We start from the raw sequence: 23,513 nt of genomic DNA, 5'->3' as shown, positions 1-23,513 counted from the left end.
GGTATTATATTTCTTAAGATAGCTTACTAGACCCAATAATTAAGAATCTGTCTTTCATTATATATTGGTCATATCAACAAAATATGACAAAAATATAAAAAAAAAGAAAGTTATCCATATATAGGAGACAGGCATTTGATAAAAACACTCCTCTTTTTTCCTGAGAATGAACCTAGTTAGTTTCTGAATTAATTTACCATTCTAACTGATTTAAAAGGACATTCAAGTGATGGCTATATTCGTGAAAGGATGACGTCACTCTCTGCTACCATGCGAGTTTATCTTTTCTTTTCTATCTGGCTGTTGTGAAGAAGCATGCCACAATGTCCAACTCAACCACAATATCTAGTTATATAGACATCACTAATCATAAGTATTCAAAACAGATGCACATCACCACCTGACAGATCAGATCAGGGAGTCAAATTAGATTCAACTCTCAGTTTAATTCTGAGGGATGCTTGTTGAGCTTCCGTATGTGTTACTACGGAATCGCTTCAGCATCAATTATTTGGTGAAGGAATGCAGAATGATTCCTGGTAGGCATCCATTGTTCATTGGTATTTTGATGGTATGCAACACAAGAGCATCCAAGAAAACCTCTAAACATGATGTCAAACACAGTGTCCAACTCATAACCAAATCATCTGGTAACATCACTAATCATAAGTATTCAAGACAAAATATCGGAGGTTAGATTAGGGTAGTCACACTAAATTCAGTTCTCAAAGTCATTTATTAGACATGTTTGATCAGCTTCCTTCCATAAATGGTACTGCTAAACCAAACATACACCTCGTCCATATTCCTCTGCAGAACTTCGAACGAATTGGTACATGTAGGAATGAGTGTCCGTGTAGTGAATGTAATGTGAAGTTTGTTTTTGTGTAATACTTGTTATGTGTAATGCTGCAATCTGCCATCACTTTTTCTAACCATGAGTGAAGTGTTTGAATGATTGAATAGTTGTAGGCCTGTTGCTTTCTCTGGCAAGACTTTTTTAACGGGGAAGATGAGCCTGCCGCACCTCAAAGTTGGAAGACACAAAAAAAAACTTCAGCTCACCACAACTGTGGCGATGGTAGGGTTCGAACCCGGGTCCTCACGATACGAGTCCGTCACAGCAGCCCCATAAGTGTTACTGCAGAATCTTTCAAGCACCAATTATTTGGTGAAGGGGGGAAAATGATTCCAGTTACGAATCCACACAGCTGTTCATGGGTGTTTTGATCATATGAAACAAAAGAGCATCAGCAACAATCTAAACATGACACAGTGTCCAACTCACACCACAACATCTAGTAATCATCACTAATTGTAACTAATCAAAACAGATGAACAACATGTGACATGTTAAATTTAGGAGGTCTTTCAGGTCTCAAAGATAATTTAAAGTATGTTTATTGAGCTTCAGCAGTGCAGGATAATGGATGTAGAGGAAACGGTTAAAGAACAGCAGTGTAGGGCGAGCTGTTCAGGATGGGTAATTCTGGTGCAGCATTGTATGATTAATGTTCAAGGAACTGAGGAGCAATTCAGGATTAGCAATGCAAACCAACAGATTCTGAGTAGCAGTGCAAGGCAAGCAATTTGGGTGTGGTTCTGGAAGAGCAGTGCAGGATGCTGGATTTAGAGGAAACTGTTAAAGAGCAGCAGTGCAGGGCGAGCAGTTCAGGACGAGTAATACTGGGGCAGCGTTATATGATGAATGTTGAACAAATTGAGGAGGCATCTAGAATAGCAGTGCAAGGCAAGCAGTTCAGGTGTTCTGGAACAGCAGTGCAAGGCAAGCAATTTGGGTGTGGTTCTGGAAGAGCAGTGCAGGATGCTGGATTTAGAGGAAACTGTTAAAGAGCAGCAGTGCAGGGCGACAGTTCAGGACGAGTAATACTGGGGCAGCGTTATATGATGAATGTTGAACAAATTGAGGAGGCATCTAGAATAGCAGTGCAAGGCAAGCAGTTCAGGTGTTCTGGAACAGCAGTGCAAGGCAAGCAGTTCAGGTGTTCTGGAACAGCAGTGCAAGGCAAGCAGTTCAGGTGTTCTGGAACAGCAGTGCAAGGCAAGCAATTTGGGTGTGGTTCTGGAAGAGCAGTGCAGGATGCTGGATTTAGAGGAAACTGTTAAAGAGCAGCAGTGCAGGGCGAGCAGTTCAGGACGAGTAATACTGGGGCAGCGTTATATGATGAATGTTGAACAAATTGAGGAGGCATCTAGAATAGCAGTGCAAGGCAAGCAGTTCAGGTGTTCTGGAACAGCAGTGCAAGGCAAGCAGTTCAGGTGTTCTGGAACAGCAGTGCAAGGCAAGCAATTTGGGTGTGGTTCTGGAACAGCAGTGCAAGGCAAGCAATTTGGGTGTGGTTCTGGAACAGCAGTGCAAGGCAAGCAATTTGGGTGTGGTTCTGGAACAGCAGTGCAAGGCAAGCAATTTGGGTGTGGTTCTGGAAGAGCAGTGCAGGATGCTGGATTTAGAGGAAACTGTTAAAGAGCAGCAGTGCAAGGCAAGCAATTTGGGTGTGGTTCTGGAAGAGCAGTGCAGGATGCTGGATTTAGAGGAAACCGTTAAAGAGCAGCAATGCAGGATGATCAATATCAAAGGAATTTAGGATCAGCCATGCTGGATGACCAATTCTCGAACAGCAGTGCATATATTTAGAATAGCATATGGCGAGTAAATCAGGAGTGATTCCTAACGCTGTACGGATGAATTTAGAGGGAATGGTGAAAGAGCTATAGTCTGCAGGGTGAAAAAATAAATGGGAGTGCATGGCTAGTGATTTTCATTCAGTGTAGGTTGCAGAGTTTAAAAGGAGCAGGAATTCGGGTTCAGCAGTCTGGAGCAGCACTAGAGGATGATGAATTCAGAAGTAATACGAGTGGAACAACTAATTAGCTGAGGTTTTTATGGGTTAATTTTTTTTTTTTCCTGATTGACAGAAATGTAGGCTTTCGCTTCCTCTCACAATCTACCTGCTTTTTCATGGAATTACATTTTATTTGTATGTATTTTTTGATGACCTTCATCTTAACATCACAGCAATTTGGCAACAAGTGCTCCTCAGTTGCCTTCAATAATTTGGCAACAAATTCTTCAGTTATTTGAGCTTGGCCATTGAGTATTTTAGAATAATTTACTTTAATAGTCTTTTCAACTTCTATGCAGGTTAAAAAAATTTTTGCTGATGGTTTGGTAAGGCCTCCCATATCTGCATATTCTAGAAGAAGCTTGTCATTGTCAGCAATGTGTTGTTCACCTGGAGCTTCTTTTACCGCTGTCTGGCAAATGGGGCATATGTTGTATTTGGTCAGAACACTTCTAATTGCTGCACCTGCTACATATAAAACATTATTTCTTTCACTCGATGACAGTCGAGGAATTGTGGGCTCACCTGTAGGATGGAGAAAACCATGTGGTACTACTTTCAGTGGAGAAGTATTGCTTATTCCTGAAGTTGAAGGCATGCTGCTTGCCCTTTTTTTATAGTCGGCATAGGAAATTAAGCTTTTATCACTATCCGTGAGGTAATTAGTTTGCTCCTTATCTGATATAAACTGAGATATGCAGATACACTTTATTGCCCGCTTCACCTGTAGAGCTGTAGGTTTTTGCCCTGCTTTCCTCCTGACTTGCGAAAATACATTTTCTAGTGCATCTGTGCTGACTCGCCCAGGGAGAAAGAAATCGTAGCCCCGCAGGAAGGATGCCTCTGCCAGATGAATGACGGACTGTGTGGACATTATTAAGCCAGTATTTAATGGCTTCCAGCCCTGACCAAACACAGTGCTCTGGATAATGTTAATAAAGGTTTTCAAAAAAGAAATTTTGACCACATGGTTCCTAGTAGTTATGCAGCACTTCCTGTTTCTCGCTGACATTAACTCGAACCACTGGCTAACAAGACGTAACCACCAAGCTGTGGTTAAAGCTTCTACTGGCAATTTCTGCAGTGTTACTGCCTGTTCCAGGGCAGCAGCAGTTCTAACTGACATTAACTGCACTGCCAGAGCAACATTCATAGTGGTGAAGTGGCTGGGAAAGAGGTGATCATAGCTTAAATGATGTAAGGATCTGAGGCATGTCGTCATATCCACTTCTGCTCGCCAAAGCTCTTTGATGTAGCCACCAGAGACTATATGAGTAGGGAGGCCTTCAGATTGTGCAACAAACTCTGGTAAGTGAATGCAGTGCCTCAGAGTTGCACTCCTTATATTTTTTATCAAATGAGGAACATCTGCTATTACAAAAACATCTTCATTTCTCCAGCTGAAAGAATTAACCCGATTATTCCTCGATACCTGCACAGACAACGATTTCCAAAGTGAAATATTGCACGATGCCATGTCAGAGGCAATGGCTCTAACCGTCAAGCCAATGGATTCGGCTGCTGAAAAAATGCTCATCACACGCCCCTTCAGCTCCTCTCCTTTAATTGATGGCCCAGTTACTTCATGGGCCACTACCTGTTTCCATGGCATCTGCAGGCCCCTCAAAACAAAAACAAGTGAGTGAGTGCCAACTCCAGGTAAACCAATAGTGGTTTGGCCGACAAAAACTTTTTTAGATGGATCAAAGTCAGGTGAGCCCGATATGTCCATCTCGTCCAATAAAAGAACACAGTCTTTTTGAGCTGGAGTCATACTGCTTGTTTTAATTTGCAGTAATTCAAAAACATCATGCAAAACTCCATGTTCAACCTGAATGCTTGCAACTTTGCGATTAATAGTGCTGTATGAGGGAGCAGGATACCCAGTTGACCTCAAGTAATTGTAGCCATGCTTGCCTAAAGCAAAACGTAATTTTAAGCCCCGAACAATCTCTGCACTAGACCACTGGGAAATGGACTTACGGTTTTGCCCCAAGACACTAACTTGCTCTGATGACAAGAATGTTCCCACTTTATTGTTTATGCACTCCAGATTTTGCCTTAATTTTTCATTTTCCTCTTGCAACTGCCTAATCTGAGCTTGAAGGTCTTCTGGGTTTTTTGAGGTTGATGGTGCTACCTCCTTAATAGGTTCCCTAGTGATGCTTTCAAAATGCTGTAAAAGAAAGAAAAGAAAACATTATTCTAGAAAAGTGAAATTAATAGACCCGATAAATAGTTTAATAGGGCTGAAGTTGTTTTATAAAATGTTTGTGTTTCTGAAATTAAATAAATGGTGTGAAGGTTTGCATTCATATTTCATTCGCCGCAGCCATTTGTGCAAGAGAATGCAATTCTTTAATAACTGTATCCCGATTATATTTAGTATTATACAAATTAGCAGCACCAAAAAAGTAAGAACTGTTAATTTTTGGCCATAAACCTTACTGAATGAAACAGTTAACTAGTGTATTTTCTGGCTTTATAATGACAATTGAGAAAATAAGGTTATTTGAGAATATCACATACATAATCATCACTCAGAACTTTTGGAAGGCCTATATTCTTCTTCCGTTGAGGAGTAAGAAGTTTCGGTGGGTTAGGAACCTGGAACAAGGTTGGCACAGCAGTTTGCTTTAACTTCTTGCAGCCATCTTGCCTTTTCAACTCATACTGGTTTTCTTCAAAATGTACCTAATTTAAAAAGGGGCAATAACGAAAAATTACCACACAGCTTTTTTCATACCTTAATTCAAAGTAATGTCAGGTAAGTGCATATTGCATCACACATAAGAATGATAAAACAGCATAACATACATATTTTTAAGTGATTAATATGGTACAAATATTAACGTCCAAAACAGTCAAAATTCCTTTTAAGAAATACACATCTGTTTTTCAAAGATGAAAAATTCTGCCCCAATTTCTCAGAATAGGAATTAAAATCTTCATTAACCATCATAATTAATCTCTAAATACTGGATACTCATGGAATTCTTAATACCTATCCTTAAAGTATTTTCTTCAATTACAGTAATGGGGATGTCTGAATCTGCTCTAAAATAACGCATCTGAATTTCCAGTAAACATAGTAAATAGCCTATTGATATCCTAACAGGATCTAAGAAGAAACCTAATCTAAAAGGATGCAAGCACCTTTACTTTATCACTAACAAACGTTGCATAGATTTGGACCTCCCGCAGTCTTCCGTACTCTGCCACGAAGCTGGGCTAGAAGAGATCTCATCAAAAGGATAAGTCCAGTGGCAAATTTCTGGTGCTCATTCACTAACAAAACAGTGTAGATTTGAACCTTCCGCTTACAAAATTGCCTAGATGTGTATTGAGTGAGCTGTGTAATATAGAGCTTTTCTATGAATTTGTGAAAAAGAGCTTGAGATGGACGATCTGACTGAAATCTGTAATCCCTATAAAACACTCCCTACTGATCCCTGCCATTCACAATACTTGTTCATGAGTCTTTTTCTTCATTTAGTTAAAGGAAAAAACAGTTACTTGTAGCAGGACTTGACAAATCCCACCAGGGCGCCATGGCGATGAAATGCCATTACAGATTTTATAAAGTAAATCATGTGATAAGTAAATTTGAGTCTTAATTTCAAGGCAGCATGTGTCTCTTAAAGTAGGAAAAAGATATAGAAAGTTGAAAAAAAAAAAAACATTATTCATTACCACTTTATTTGAGATTAAGATCACCCTTGGCTCCTAAGAAGTTTGACTGGCATTAATTTTTTTCCCTCTTGATTTGTCAAACCGACTTACATTTTTTTTGTTTGTTTACATTTTATATTTCGTATATCATTGAATCTATTATGTACTTTTGTTTTACACATTACCAGTTTATTATTACTTCCATAATTTTTTTCTGATTTTTTTCAAATAATGGTTATTTGTTTCTTGTTCAACGAAATTATCCTTTAATTAATCAAATTAGCAGTACATCTAAATGGTATGAACAGAGTTTTTGGAACATAACCAAGGTTGTGTGATGATAAAGGAAAAATATCAATGGGGATGTATTCCACATACTAGAAAGATAGGATGCAACAGTTCATATCTTTATCTTTAGTATATATTATCAGTGTGCTTAAAATCTGGTCAATGAACTTAAAACCATTTTCATGAAATGGGGAAAATTCCACAGATGAATAATTATAATAATACCACTTAAAACAATGGAGGCAGCACAAAATTTATATTGACGTGCAGTGTTTTGTGTGATTTGTTGTGAATTTGTGTATTGTGATAACGGACATCAGAAATAAGTGAATGAAAAAAAAAACTGATTTTCAAAAAGGTTTTTCTTGCTATCATTATAACGTGTTTCGCAATTGCATATCTATGCAATGAGATATGGTGGTGACAATTGACGAAACTTCGTCTACGGAAAATTATGCACACATTGTTGAGCTTAATACTCATTTAAAAAAGTAATTGTTACGCATCTTTTGTATCACACTTACCAGAAAATCTGTTCATGCTAATGTCAATGTAAAAAAATATTAACATTTATAATGCGTTTTGACGGTTATAATGTCAATTTCTATTTTTTTATCTTTCTCACAGTAATTGCTAATTTGCATCAAATATTACTCTCAGAACATGTTAAATAGATAACAGACTGCAAAATAAATTCAATTGAATTTTTACCTCATCAGTTTTTTAATCTATGGCTTTTTTTAATTTGCTGAGCATCCAGTGTTAGAAGCGGCAGGCTTTTCAAAGCATTAAAGGGATAAATAAAAGTAAGATAGCAATATAAAAAAACAATATGTTATTGAACATTGAAGTTATTTTCATGTGTCTGTATGTTGTTGGGTCTGAGAAAAAAATGGCAGCATTTCTGCTTCACAATACTTAAATGCATTTTTCTCAAATTGGTTACTGGCGAATGATTTGACATTGTTATGCAATTTTTCACACTTACTAAGCTATTATAGGGATATAGATAGAATTTTTGAGATTCATTGAAAATTTTAAAAATGTTTAAATTTAAGAAAAATTATAAAAATGTCTAAAATTAAAAAAAAAATAGAAATTTTAAATTCCGAATCAAATTCAAATTTAATGGGATTAAAATTAATTTATTGTTTATTAAATTATTTATTTGATTTTCAGTGAAGATACAATTTTAGCTAATTACTCCCAATCTGCAAGCGATAAGTCGCCAAACCAGCAGAGCTCACTACAGCAAGCAAGGATAATTGAAGAACTGATTTCCAACTGATTTGAAATCACCTTGTTCTCTTAGTTTAAAATGCTAAAATTAAAACATTTCTATTTTCCACAGAAATATCACATGAAATTTTGCCTCAAAACATAACAAAATAAATTAAAATTCATTATAACAGTAATTCGTCGTAGTAGCGATAAATCGCCAAACTAAGAGCCGAGAAAGTGAGCATTCCACGATAAATTCATAAATAATTTGAATTTAAATTAGTTCTCTTGGTAAAAATTATGTACCTATGCATCTTTTCTCTTAAATCAAACGCAACAAAAAACCAGGAAAATGATTGAAAATCACCATAACTTTTATATCTAAACACAACACGTGAGCAATGGCGCCAAATATCGTCTGCTACCTCCAAACGATTTATTTTTTCATATAGTTCTCAATTAAAATCATTATCACAAATACGATTTTCAAAAAATAAAATTCACACAGAATAATTAAATTTAACTCACTTCACACAGGCGAGCTCCGTTTCCTGGTATGAAATCGTCTCTCCTGGAGTTCACGATCCACTTCTCGCGTCGTTCTTTTTCCGCCGGAAATCTAAACATTCTAAAACCTTTTTTGTCGGAATTGGAACACTTTGGAGCCGAACAACAAGGCATTTCTGAAGTTATTTCACGAAAAAAATCGATAAAAACAACTAAAAACACAATAAATTTAACTAATATATAGGAGCGTTGAAAGGACCCTACAATGCGATGATAGTAAGCAGTGCTACAAAAAGGACCAGAATGCCGCATGCGCCAGCCTGTGTATTAAGGAGTTCTAGTAAGAGGGGGGTATATAAAGAATGGTGGCAAAGAAGTAAAATTGTTCACAAGAGTAAACGTTCTGAATTGTTCTGTAAGGCGCTCAGTGCCATAAGCGAATAGTTATGACACAGAGGACGTATGTGGATGATTTTTTACGTGGTAGAATTATCGGCCGCCTGGAATGTGGGCGTACTCAGATGGAAGTATCCAAGAAACTTGGAATTGCCCAAAGTGTCATCTCTAGGCTTTGGCAACGATTCCAAGATAACGGAAATGTCAGTAGACGTTACAGTACGACAGGTCGCCCCCGAGTTACAACGCCGAATGAAGACCGGTATTTGGCAGTAACTGCCAAAAGAAGCAGACGGAGCACAGCATCCGACCTGTCTCGTCAGCTATCTGCAGCCACAGTTTCAAGGTAAACCGTGTACAGACGTTTGAGAGATATTGGTCTATATGCTCGCAGGCCTGTCAGACGTGTTCCGCTCACGGCAACTCACTATCAGCAGCGATTAGCCTGGAGTAGAGAACATGCAATGTGGACATCGTCACAGTGGGCTTGTGTGATGTTTTCCGACGAGTCCAGGTTTAGCTTGCAGTCTGATTCACGTCGGACTTTCATATGGAGAACGCCAGATACCCGTTACCACCAAGACAACATCATTGAACGACACCGTTACGGTGGTGCAGCATTGCTCGTTTGGGGTGGAATTATACTGGGTTCCAGAACAGATCTGCATGTTCAAACCGGAATCATGAAAACCCAAATTTATCGGGACATCATTCTGGAACAACATGTACGTTTGTTTAGGGGTGCCATGGGCGCAGAATTTGTGTTTATGGATGACAACGCCCGTCCTCACCGAGCAAACATCGTAAACGAATGCCTTGAATCTGAGGATATAACCCGTATGGAATGGCCAGCATTCTCACCTGACTTGAATCCGATAGAGCATGTGTGGGACATGCTTGGCCGACGAGTTGCAGCCCGTCAACCACCTCCTACACGTGTACCGGAACTTCGGAGAGCATTGCTTGCTGAGTGGAGTGATCTTCCCCAAGATCAGATCGATAATTTGATACTCAGCATGCCTAGGCGTTGTACGGACTGTATTTCATCGCATGGGAGACATACAATGTATTAACCATCATAGTAAGTTTTTGTAAAGGAGATATTTTTTACAATTGCTCCAGGGAGCAAAAATCGTAGTTTTTATGAATGGTATCATACATCGTAGCCGGTCAATTTGTCGCACTCAACTCGTCGCGCCTCAATTCGTCGCGGTACAAGTTTGTCGCAGTGTCAATTCGTCGCGTTACAAATTTGTCGCAGCTCCAATTCGTCGCGATACAAATTTGTCGCAGTGTCAATTCGTCGCGATACAAATTCGTCGCAGCTCCAATTCATAGCTGAACAAGTTTGCCGCCGTGTCAATTCGTCGTGACGTCAATTTATATATTACAGCGCAGAATCAATTCATCGAACCGTCGATTCTTCACTGTACATGTTCCACGCGAGCTTGTATGTAGATTTTTGTCTTACACGTGAAATAAAAACATGAACAAAAGTGTACACGCAGTTAACTGAAAATAATTAATTTTTGTCAATGCAGAAAGGTCATCGAAATTAAAATTACAATATCAGTTACATTTAAAAAGTTAACTGCATATAAAAGTTTAATTATATTTGAAAATTCGGTTAGAAAAATTTGAAATCTTAAATAATTGATTTTTGCTGTGATAAAATTTCAATATCATGTGAAAAATATTCGGTTTGTATGATATTCCCCAAATTACAGTGAGCCTATCTTTAACGATTAATTTTAATTTCGAGTGTCATGTACACGAAGTTACATACAATGGGCTAATTGAAAGTCTGATTTCATTCTTTTCACTCGAGAGTTGTTACTTTAGAGTTGAAAAAAAAAATATAAAAAATCGATTGACATTTGCAGTGGTGTCAGAGACAGAGATGCTGTTGGTGCCCAGGGTACTTTATGGAATGGGTATGAGCACCCAGAGAAATGATTCAGAAACCAAAATTCCCTACTTCGAGATCAAGACAAGAACCCACAAGTTTCAAACATTTCTGGCATCCTTGGCCAGTCAAAGGTGCCGACATGAAGGAAACATTGAAGAGGGGGGGGGGATGAAAACCGCCATACATTCCGTTTATAAGGGACTCAAACCCGTACTCAGGGACTCAAATCCCGACAAAAAGTGGGAAATGCGGCTTATACGGTGGAAATTAAAATTTAAAAATTTATTTGATCTCAATTTTTTATTTGGGTGAGCTCTTCACCATCCCTCACTGCGAGAAATGGAAGTCCCGACAGAAATGCGGCTTATATAGTAAAAATTAAATTTTGAAAATTTAATGACTTCAATGAATACTTTCCTTCATCTGTTAAAAATTAAAACAGATGGGAAGGGGGAACATTTCCAATAAATGAGAAAAATTAGTTCCATTTTTTACGCCTAAAGCAACTACCCTATTTATAAGATCACAACAAACATATAAATTTTAAAGCAATTCAAATTTGTCACGATGAAATGAGTCTGCGACAAATTTGTACTGCGACGAAATGAGTCTGCGACAAATTTGTACCGCGACGAAATGAGCCTGCGACAAATTTGTACCGCGACGAGTTTGTAGCACGACGAATTGACGCTGCGACAAACTGAATGCGACGAATTGTCCCGCGACAAGTTGAGCTAGACCCATCATACATACACCATCGTTTTTTGTTTTTTACTTTTGTTTAATAAATGGGCTTTATGAATAAGTAACGTTTGTTTTGTTTCTGAACCTTTATTTGCCGGAGCTGGCATTATCCTTAACTTATGGACATGAGTGTAAATACTCGTCTCGTGCTGTGATCTCACGATTGCCTTTGCCATGCCTGTTATCTAGTCAATCGTGCTGCTCGCAGTGCTGTCACGTCAGCTGTGTTAACTTTTGTTTTTAATTGAATAATTCCTTATGATTTTAACCAAGTAATAAATGTTAAGTATGCATGAATTTTGAATAGGAACAGTTTTGAACTTCAATATTTTTATATAAGCAGTCTAGTTCATATTTTATCCAGTTGAACGCATCGAGAAGAAATATAAGTAGAGAGCGAAAGCCCATTCACGCGCTGTTCCGAACAGGTGCTCAGAGTGTACCACGTGACTTATATCAGCAAAGCTGCCATGTTTGGCGGTTATCTTACGCGCTTCGTAATTTGGCGAGTTCGTAATCGCACACTGTCAGACATTTTGCCCGCGGAGCTTTTTGTCGTGGTATGCAGAGTACCTTCAGAAAATGGATGAAAACTATGAAAGACGATTAATTCTAGAATGAAAAATATTTGATTTAATGAAAGAATTCTAGAACAAATTGATGAAAATTCAGAATGTCTGAAAGAAATAATTTTAAGTTTACTGGTTTTTAAAATAATTTTTCAGAAGTTAAAATCTTATCCTAATTTACAATAATGTTTTTGTCCTGAAAATATTTTTTCCTTTTGGGGGAAATCTCATATGTAACAAACAATCACAAGGTTAAATTATTTTAAGTGGATACGGTTAATTAGTTTGTAGTGGTTAAAAAGTTAAATGAAAATTTAAATTAAAACCTTCACAGATTGTTTACAAAGATTAAGTTACATTAAGTGAACTTTGAATACTTATGAAACATAAAACCTCAAGAGTGATATAATAAAGCAAACACAGTGAAGAACTCTTTATTAGATATTGTGTGCCTGTGGCACCGACTTTTATTTCACAAATATCACTTTTATCCCTTCAAAATTCAACTCAAAAATTTTCAAAAGTCAAACATCAAATTGTTTATTCAATAGTTTTGATGATATATGATGCAAATAACTGATGTATAAACACGATGTAAATAAGATGCAAATAAACATGATGCATAAACACATTGCTGCAAATAAACATGATGCATAAACACGTTGCTGCAAATAAACATGCATTTTTTTGATGTCTTCCTCATGAACTTATAAATTGTGTTCCTCATGCTTTGCTTGAATAAAACTAACGTTAAGGCAAACGCTCCAAACTCTTGTGGATATTTTTCCATTTTTGAGCTTTCGTAAGTTCTGCTGTTGGACCAGGCAATGAAAACTATAACAAAGGTGAAAACGACTATCAGAAAAAACAAGTACCTAATAAAGGAGCGGTTTATTTTCAATAACAAGCGGATGTTTATTTTCAACATTTCAGGAATTGGTTCTGAAAATTTTTATATGGCACTGAACTATGTGAAGGTTTTCTAACAACTGGCTGTTGCGAAGATATATTTCGGAAAGAGAGAAAATTCAACTGCCCCTGCGGCGAATCGAGCCCATGTCCTTTCACTTTCCGGGTGAATGCCCTAGACCACTAGACTACAGAGGCACCGAATCTCTCAATCTTTCCTTGGAGCTCGTGTACAATGAAAGGGACCGTACATGGACGGCCGGACCAGACCAAGCCTCACAACCGCTGACGCTGCCACCAGATGGCGACTGATACAAGGATGACGTCTGGTGGTCTAGGGTGTTGACCCGGAAAGTGAAAGGACGTGGGTTCGATTCCCCGCAGGAGCAGTTGAATTTTCTCTTTTTCCAAAATATATCTTCGCAACAGCCAGTTGTTAGAAAACCTTCGTATGGTAGCGAAGAGTGGCGTCATCCTTAAAAAAGCATATCTTAAATATATGCCATACCTAAATTCTTCACTCTGATAATGAATTTAATTTCAAACCAAAAACTTCGGCTTAAAGGAAGAAAAGTTCAACTCAAGCAGATATTTGAGTCATCAGAGTTCAACTAATAGAAAATTGACTGTAGGTCTATATAGAATAACCTCATGAATAATGCAACCATACCTCTAACATATTAGAAGCAGCATCAGAGATTGAAGACTGTTTCCTCATGATTTCCAGCATTTCTTGAAGAGAACTGATTTTTATCTCAACTGACTTTCTTCTTTTTTTTCTGCCCAATGAAGTAATTTAGCTATTATTAGCTTATCCTGTGGTTAGCTATTTTCAAAGCTTCAGTAGCTTATGGGCAGTGAACTTGATACCATCAGAACCAAAATCTCCAAGATAGTATTTCTTTTTGTTTTTGGCCACTGCAAAATATGTTAACAGTAAAATTAGTGACAAGCATCAGTTTCACGTAAATCAACATGAAAACATAAAACAAAGTTTTGTGTTAAGAGAAAAATGTCGAGTTTTCGCATCTGCATTTTGAGATATTTTTCTTATGACAGAGAAGAATAAAATTCATCTATGAAAAAATACATAGTTTAAGCTGGATTACAACAGAAAACTGTGTTTTGTTACCTGCATTACTCGTACTAGGCACATTGAATTTTCATCACTTTTCCGCTTGTTTGGTGACTTTCTAACAAGCGTTTTGTAGCCATGAACTTCTCCCGATCAAAACTGTCTTCTGTAAAATGCTTAGAGCAAATTTTGGAGTAATCAGAGGCCTTCTCTCCAAAGATCGATTTCCCAAAGCTGCCTTTTTCCATGATCTTTAGGAAAACGGAAAAATAAAAAATATTTGTGTCAGTTCAAGGCAAAAAAAAAAAATCGAGACTATTAGAATACAAATCCAGATAACATGTTGAAATTGTTATAATTATTAACAAGTTATGTTTTATGAGCAATATTTTTTTTTTGTCCTCCAGCTACTACTTTGAAAATTGCTTTACTGTGGCCTCTGAATCCATATTTTTATAAACCCATTTTTGACTGATTTGGATATGTTTAAAATATTTTTCAAGTAATTTTCAAATTTTTGCAAGAAGTTCATCATTTCAACTACTTCCGGGGCAGGGGTGAAGAACATATACCCAATATATGTATATATTTAACCTTGTTTCTCCATTTCTCTATTGTACTTTATTATACTTTTATTATTTATTTAATTTTTTATTTATACTTTAACTTTTTATTTATTTATTTTCACTTACTGTTACTTTTTAAATTTTTGTAAAAGCTGGGGGTGGGGAAATCACCCTCTCCAAAAAATTATAATTTTAGGAAATAGAAAAGTATGATGAAAAGGTCATACTATTTCAAAAAAAAAAAGGTACAAAGAAATTCACTTTGATTTTTCAAAAATCAAAATTCATATAATTTTTCCATTTTTTTTGAAACTGCTCAGGTATTTTAAGTAACCAGTAATCATATGCTAAATTTGTGTGCAATTTCGTTAAAAATCTGCCAAAAATGGGTTGAGAAAATGCATCCCAGCTGCAGTAGTTGGTGAAAAATTTGGTAGCCAAGAAGAACCATCAACATACTTGTGGAACATGGTGACAAATAGATGAAAATTTAATTAAATTTTTATTTAAAAGTGCAGAAATATTTATAGCCATTTAGTTGTCGTCGGCGCACATATTTTTGTTTATACCTATTGTTTTTACTGTTTTCTATGCTGGCGATTTGTTTTCTGGCGCACGTAGTGTCTGGCGGCTTTTTCTCGGACCGTCGGACATATTTGGCGCCAAAAATCGCCAACCTGTCCCTTATACCAAAGCTGTTCCTTTGATACTCCTATAATACGGCACTGTATGCCTTAAACGGGACGTCTGGGTGAGGTGACCGTACGTCCCGTATTTTCAGAAATTTGTTACGAACCCAACTTGCTTTTTTCATTTTATTTTTCAAATCGACGAATAAAATTTTCTTCCCGACTTAGAAATTATATTACGACAAAAAATGAGAGTATCCATCTCGCATATTTGTTTTTCATTTTAGTTCCCTGTAATTTGAAGTGAATTTTCTGTGATTTTAGCACGAATTGGCAACTTTGCTTAATTTTGGCAATGTCCCGTATTTCGAAGCCCAATTTCTCGTATTTTTGTCGAGCGAATATGGTCAATCTGTTTTCAAAAACTGCAAGTCAGCTATAGCCACCAAAGAGAGAGATCCTTATTCCAGTCTGAAATGTGAAATCCAACCATGTACTTATTTGATGGCAAAAATTGTAAGTTTATTTATGTCAAATTAAATTCAAATTTTAAATACTAGATCTTTATTCGTCAATTCATTCTATAACTTCTCATAATGGAAAGAGCACATACAATTGTTGTTAACAATAAAATATACACTGTTAACCATAAAATATTTGAAACACAAACCACGATCGTCTATGCTGCAACGGAGGATAAAGGAAAAGAAGTTGCGATTAAAACAGTGAATTTACGTGATATAAATTCACTCACATTGAGAGAAATGCTTGGGAATGAAGTGAATATGCTAAAAAATCTTTCCAGTGAGCATGTCGTGCATATATTCAATCATGAAAAAACTCCCAGTAGACTTTTGATAGTAATGGAACTTGCCGATTCCGACTTCAAAACGCTGTTATCAAAAAGACAAAAGTGGGATTATACTTTCGTAAAGCACTTTGTAAAGGAGATGGTGAGGTGCCTTCAAACCATTTATAATGCCAACATTGTTCATTCAGATATAAAACCCAGTAATTTCCTTGTTTTTGGAAACAAACTAAAATTAGCAGATTTCGGATGTGCCACTATGTTACCATCTGGTAAAACTTACATCGAAAGGGATTTCCAAACAGGAACATTGGATTTTCTGTCACCCGAAGCTGTGAATCCTATACGTGGAAATCCAGAAACGCCAGAGGTTTCCAAATACAGAATATCTAGCAAGAGTGACATATGGGCACTAGGTATCATAATGTACTATTTAGTATACAAAAAGTATCCATATGAATTATTTGAAGGATCGGTAAATAAAAAATATGCCATATTGAACAGAGATATAATATTTGACAGAGATCCATCATTCTCAGATACTTCTGTAATGAAAGCAATGAAGTTGTGCTTTGAAAAAGAGCCACAAAAAAGAATAAATATAAATGACATTGCTAATATTTTGTTGCGTCATTGATATCGAGAGCCCAGATGTTTTATTTTTATACATAAATCCATATTTTTAAGTTCTTGTAAGACTTTTGTTACAGAGCCCGACACATATGAAAACATTCGTGGTTGCTTCATTCACGATGACTCCTCCAGTAGAGCAGCAACCATCTGAAAAAGAACATCATATCCCGAAGTCTTGTTTAATCTGTGTCCTGTTACAGAGTGTGCAAATGGCAGAAGTCCTCAAAACAACAAGACTGTAGTTTGCAGTATATTGCAGACATCACTGTTATTTCTAGCCAAAATTTGTTCCTGAAGTGGTAGTACTGGGAGGAGTCTGGCCAGCTAAAAATTCCTTGCCCTGGAGTAGTTAGCAGATCTACTTCAAAGACCAAGGAACCTGTAAGAGGAGTATTCACATCAGCAGGTGCCTATAGTGTGCCAGTTAGAATATCAGAACTGAAATATGTCCCAAAGGCTCCAAAAATGACTACTCATCAAAGCCAAGTTATTTAAGAATGTACGAGAGTCTAAAAACCGCAACAAGCTACGAATACTGATACAGGTCAAAAATTAAAAACTCTAGATGAGAGAAAGGGTTATTTTTTTTTATTGAAGAATTTAGGTAAAATTTTTTTCAAATAAAAAAAGTATTTTTTCAAAATGCAATAAATTTTCATTCATTATGTACATAATCAAGTTTTTTTTGTTGGTTAGCACATGGAATAAATGTGAGTGTGTGCATTTTTTTTTTCTTTTATTTATGGGATAGGTTTCTGTTTATAGTCTAGTGTGGAAAAAAAATGGAAAGACTAATAAACTTAATGCATTTTTTGTAACATTAATTCAGTAAGAGTGCATAATTTTTTGGGAGGAATTCAAGCTGAAGCTTGAGATAGTTTTTTTGTGTTTGATTTACTTCTGCTTCATCCTGTTTGAAATAAATATTTGTAACGCTGCTTTTTCGACCAGCCGAATTTTTGTTTCCACAACATTAAAAATAATATTGCCTTTGCAAACTATATGAAATAATGCAAAGACTTCGATATTGAAATGACATTTTACGTGTAGTTTTTATTGACAGTTTCATGGTGTACAGACTTCAAGAGATTTTTTTGTCCAGTTTTTTTATTTTGCACTGTCATTTAACCTAGAAACATGTATATATTATTTTACGTACAATGGAACAATTCCTTAGGTTTCATATATAAAATTTTCGTTTTTAATCTTTTATGAATGTTTTAAATTATTTATGAGCGGCATTTCCTTTTTCTTGAGAACATGCTTGCTGATTTGTATCTGATATCCCAATACAGGCCCATCATTTGGAGATAGGTAGGATACATACATTCTACATTTATGTTCTCTTTGCCCCCCCCCCCCAGAAAAAGTTGAAATGTCTGCCTGTCCCCAATACCAGTCTCATAACTGTTTGATATATCAAACTTCTTTGCTATAACACAAGGAATGCAACGTTCCTTGTTGTAAATTAACCATGAGCAAAAATAGTTAAATTTCCAGTCTTCGATTAATTATTTTGTTAATTTGCATATTTACCTTTTTATATCAATGAGTAAGAAATCTGAATTGTTATAAAGTTATATATTGAACTTCAAATGATATAAATTATACTAAAACGTAGTTTATTGGATTTGTGGTGGAGGACTGCAAGGAATATATAATAGCTTGATTCTCTGGAACCATTATTCATTTGATCATTTTGTAAATACTTTGAGCATGGGCAGAAAACAAAACAATCGTTTGCTTAAGTTTACAGAATTGGCTTGTTCCTCTTTTGGGATGCTGGTTTATTCAAAACGAAATGATTAAAAAAAACTATATTCAAAACTTTTAATATAATATATATATATAATTTTCACTAATAGTCTGTAAATATATTTATTTGGGGGGGGGGGTCAAGAGATTTGATGGTTTGCAAGAGTGTTGATGAAAATAATGAGATCAAAATCCTCTCGGCAACCAGATTTATTAAGTAAAAAAAGAATTTTAGTAAACCAACCTAATATTGAAGGAGATCATGGAAATGATTGTAGACAAGTAATTCCTGATATAATGACTCAAAATGAGTTAAAGGAGACTCTAGTAGAGAGAGAGTTATAATTTATACAAATCATGTTTTGGAGCAAAAACTGCTTTTAGAGTTTTTGATGGCTTCATTGAGTTTGAATGTTCCTCAAATTGTAAGTCCACTGTGAAACCATGTTGATATTAGGGGTTTGCAATTCAGAAATTTTCTGGAACTGGTTAGAAATTTTATGCAGAGGGTTTGAAAAGAACCTGTCCTCTATGATATCAAAATTCAGTAGGGAAAAAAGATAGCTGTTGAAAAAAAGGATGAGGGCATTATTGTTTTGGAAATCACTAATATATATTACAATGGAATCTCAGGAATTTGAGTCTTGAAGTTTCGGGTTTCTGTATAAAATATAAGGATCTTGAAAATTTCATTAAATAAAATTGATTTTATTCAAAATGTAGTCTAGCCTCAAAATTATGAAATCTTTGTTCCATCAAAAAAAAAAATTCAGAGTATTTTATACATGGAATGAATATATTAAAATGTGATGACTATACAATAAAAATTGAATAATAGAAACTATTGCATTTTTCAGCCTCATATATTCCCTTTGAATGTGTTATCCGTATTTTGTTCATGAATTATTAAAATGCCTGGTTATCGGCATATTCTTGTAAGATCCTTTCAAATATAAATTATACCTCCCACCTCAAATATACTTATTATTGGGCAACTGTGACTGCAGTGAAATTGATTAAAAAAATTTTCTTGAATGCAGAATGTCTGTATATGGCATCTTTTCATACATATGTGGAAACTGAATGTGTTTCATGTATAATGTACTTAAAATATAATAATGTGCATAAAAATTTGTCTTGTTTCATGTTGATCTTTCTGAGATGTACATTTATGACTGAACTTTTATTTTATGTGGGTCACACACACACACACATAACATACAAAAAGATAGTTATTTTGTATTTTTAAAAGTATTTCCTCTCACACAAAATGAACACAAACAGTAGCCTACTTGTGAAGTGTACCCAGTGGTTTTGGTGTAATCTGGAAATTATTTGATGAAATTGGCATGTTTTCTCTCAGCCCTATGTTCACAATAGTTTCCGCACACAATGGGTGCCATCTTTGGAGAAAAAATAGTTACCAATCGATCTCGGATGATTTTGCTGACTTGGGGGTTCTTCGTCATGACTAGCCCAACTTCAATTATTTTCCTTTGAAGACTACATATATTTTAACACACAATAGTTGTGTAAAGGATTTAAACCTTTTTAGGGAAGGAATTACAAAAGGAATTTATCATTTCCTTTTGTATTAGCATCTAAGAATCCAGGGTTGTAGCATGCATTCTCAGGAGCCCGCAGGGAAAACTTTTAGTTGGGGCCCCTTGAAAAGGTTCCAAAAAGTATTTTTTGTGAGGCCCTAACTTAGAACGAGATCCTTACAGGTCCGTAACTATTACGTGGGTTTGTTTGAACAAGGTTTGACTATATTTTGTCTACTGTATAGTCACATATAACCATGATAGCTTCACATCAAAAGCTTGGGTTTAATCTCAGCAGATGGCACAGTGGTGGTCACATTTTCAAAGTCTGAGGCAATTTTTTTATTAATGAGCCCTTAAAATAGCAAAGACCAGAAATGGTAGATTTGTTGATTAATTCAGATTAATTTTTATTAGAGAAGAAAATTTTTTAATCATCTCATCTGTGAAGCCTTCACAAAGCTCTTAAAGTAGTACCTTGTTTCTCTTTATATAGAGCCACCACTGTGGGTGATTGAGTTTTTTCTATGGTTATCGACTTTAAGTCATGAATATGGTCAAGTGTTCCCATAGAAAAGTCTCTCAACAATGGCTCCCACAACCTGTTGCAGAGCTGGGATGTTTGGCATACTCCTGTGAAACCCATGCTCTCCACTGGCCCACAACATTCAGTTCATGCATACAAGACAAGCAATCATCTGCCAATTTGCCACTTGTAAATTTTAAACACAAATGGCAGCACTTTTACAGACAATCACATTTACATTAGGGAATGAATGTAGGGTTACGGGAGAGGGGATTGTACTCGTATGTTTCAATTTCAAGACCATTTCATAGCTATAGTCCTCCAAGTATGAGATGAGACTTGCTACATCATGGATGATTCCATTCTTTTTTTAGAACATGAAGCTAAGAGTGAAACCTCAGTCGCTGACAAACGAATGTCAATGTGATATTGTTTTACCTAACCAAAAAGAAAGCTATGTCACATCAGATGAGATTACAAAGTCTCATCTCATGCTTGGAGGACTATACTTAAAAATTTGATCAAGGTCTTGACACACGCCAATTTTGCTGTTTTTTCTGCCTGCTCAACAATTCTTAAGCAAAAAAGTTTAACAAATGGGTAGTATCTTTAAATAAGCTACACTGCTTGTACAAAGAAAAACTATTCCGAGCCATAGATTATTTTCTACAAACATCCACCACATCATTGATGTTTGCTCCTCACCCTGTCGAGGACATGGTACCCAGGTCAGTGATATTTGCAGAATGTATCAACAGATGTTCTCTCTGAGGCGTTCCGAGTTAAGAAAATAAGAGTTAGGTCCTAGTCAGAATCTTTCCTGATATGGTGGTACAACAGAGACTATGATAAAACTACCACAGACAGAGCCGCAACTAGGGGGGGGGGGGAAGCAGGCGGGTCTGGTGCCCTGGGCACTGGACTCAAGAGGGCGCAAATTTCATTCTAAAAGCTCTCCTTGAACATTACAAGGGGCGTCAAAATGCTCGCTTGCCCCGGGTGACCAAGCATCTAGTTGCGGCCCTGACCACAGCACACAAAGCTACTGCAAGAAGTCTCCCCCACCCCAGGGATTAGAACGTCAACCTCTCCACAACATATATGAAAGCAAATTCTCTCTATTCTAGGTTGGAATGTTAATAATTTTTTTAAACACTTTTTTATCATTATAGTGGCGACACCTGTTGCAAACATGTTGAGTGTACACACATGCATCTTCATTTCTAAGTTTTGGAATCTAGTAACCCTAAATGAATATATCAATGAAAATTGGCATGCAAAAAAAATTGTTAGAACTTCTTTTGAGGAATGTTTATAAGATGAATGTGTAGTTTAATAGTGTATTTACATTAAAGTGATCACCTGTAAAATCTGAACTTGAATGAAGTGTCCTCAATGTCTTGGCAGATATGTGATCCAACATACAAATATAATGTGTATTACATACATATTCCTGTGGAGCAACATTTCTCAAGCTCTGTGGAGCGACATTTGCTCCTCACTTGGGGTCACGTTCTTGGAGCTTCCCGCATTTACCGATAGGTGGCTTCGTTCGGATGGGATCCATCTAAATAAGAGAGGGGTCTGGGAGGTTTACGATAGTCTTAGGTCAGGTTTTTTACTCCCAGACCACGTAGTCGGGAATGCGGGTTAGTTAATGATAATCACAACAGTACTGACGGGGAATTACCCACCTCTGACTTGGATGGCTTCTCGATTGACAACAAACCACCGGGCAAATTAAAATGTGTGTTAATAAATGCCAGGAGCTTGGGTAACAAGAAAGATTTTTTAGAAACTATGATAGTTGTGGAGGGCTTGGATCTTATAGCCATTACAGAATCTTGGCCAAACGATGGGGATGAATCTTTCTTACACATCTCCGGATACGATACTTTTTTGAGAAATAGATCTGATAGGAAAGGGGGTGGAGTGTTGATATACGTGAAATCATGTTTGAAGGCTAGAGAGTGTAACGTGCAGAGAAGTGATATTGAAACCATATGGGTTGAACTTGAGAACAAAAGACGTCATAAGCTTATTGTTGGGGTTTGTTACAATCCACCGAATAGGGATCAAAATTATATCGCCAAAATGCATGATGAAATTTCCTACATGTGTAAGCGAAAGAGGGTTCTCATACTAGGGGATTTCAATTACCCGGGTATTGATTGGGAGAACCTTTCATCTGGAAATCAGTATGAAAGAGACTTTCTTAAGTTGGTGCTCGAAAATTTTTTGTATCAGCATGTATCAGAAGCCACTAGGGGTACTGCTATTTTGGATTTAGTTCTTACTAGTTCTGAGGATCTAGTTGAACATGTTTCGGTGGGGGAAGAGTTTTCTTCCAGTGATCATCGTATCGTCAGATTTCTCTGTAACTTTTCCTCGGGTAAGGTTGATAACAAAAGACTGGTTCCTTGTTTTCGGAGAACTAACTTTGATGTTTTGCGAAGAAGGTTAGCGGAAGTTTTCAAAGACCGGTTGGAATCAGTAGGGGTGGTAAGTCAATGGGAAGAATTTAGTACGAAGCTGTCCTCTGTTTTGCACGACGTCATACCCTTTGTTCGAAAAAAGCGTGTTTGTACATCACACCCTCTATGGTTCACGGATAGCGTGCGGAACCTTTATCTTGAAAAGAAAAGAGCATTCAGAGAGTATAAAAGTGGACGAGGTGACCTATCATTGTTTACTGATAAAAGAAGACTGTTGAAGAAAGCGATAAGGGATAGTAAAAAGCAAGTTGAATCTAGGTTGGCGGATAACATTGGCTCTGACCCAAAATCATTTTTTCGATACGTCAATAATGGATGTAAGGGGACAGTTGGCCCCCTCTCGATAGGAGGCTCAAAAGTAGAGAGCAATGTAGGCATGTGTAGTGCTTTCAATGACTTTTTC

At 36.5% G+C, this 23,513-nt stretch overlaps 1 protein-coding gene and 1 long non-coding RNA gene across 2 annotated transcripts in view; both read left to right on the top strand.

Annotated features, from left to right (window-relative positions):
- Positions 1 to 16,326, top strand: part of LOC149067566 (uncharacterized) — a 100,082-nt gene extending 83,756 nt beyond the window's left edge. The window contains exon 6 of the long non-coding RNA XR_016195333.1: positions 15,674 to 16,326. This is a non-coding gene — a long non-coding RNA (uncharacterized LOC149067566). The remainder of the gene's footprint in view (positions 1 to 15,673) is intronic.
- On the top strand, positions 16,213 to 17,032 carry LOC149067565 (uncharacterized). The gene is made up of 2 exons (XM_089252412.1): positions 16,213 to 16,632; positions 16,868 to 17,032. The coding sequence occupies exons 1-2, from the start codon at positions 16,213 to 16,215 to the stop codon at positions 17,030 to 17,032; spliced, it is 585 nt and encodes a 194-aa protein (XP_089108538.1).
- Positions 17,033 to 23,513: the final 6,481 nt, after the last annotated feature.

Source organism: Pholcus phalangioides, unplaced genomic scaffold (genome assembly GCF_987345545.1).
Source record: "Pholcus phalangioides strain wild (caught in Gottingen) unplaced genomic scaffold, Ppha-v1.0 ptg000029l_1, whole genome shotgun sequence".
Taxonomy (NCBI): Eukaryota; Metazoa; Arthropoda; class Arachnida; order Araneae; family Pholcidae; genus Pholcus; species Pholcus phalangioides.
Note: the sequence above shows the minus strand (reverse complement) of the source record. Positions and strands in the feature narration are given on the sequence as shown.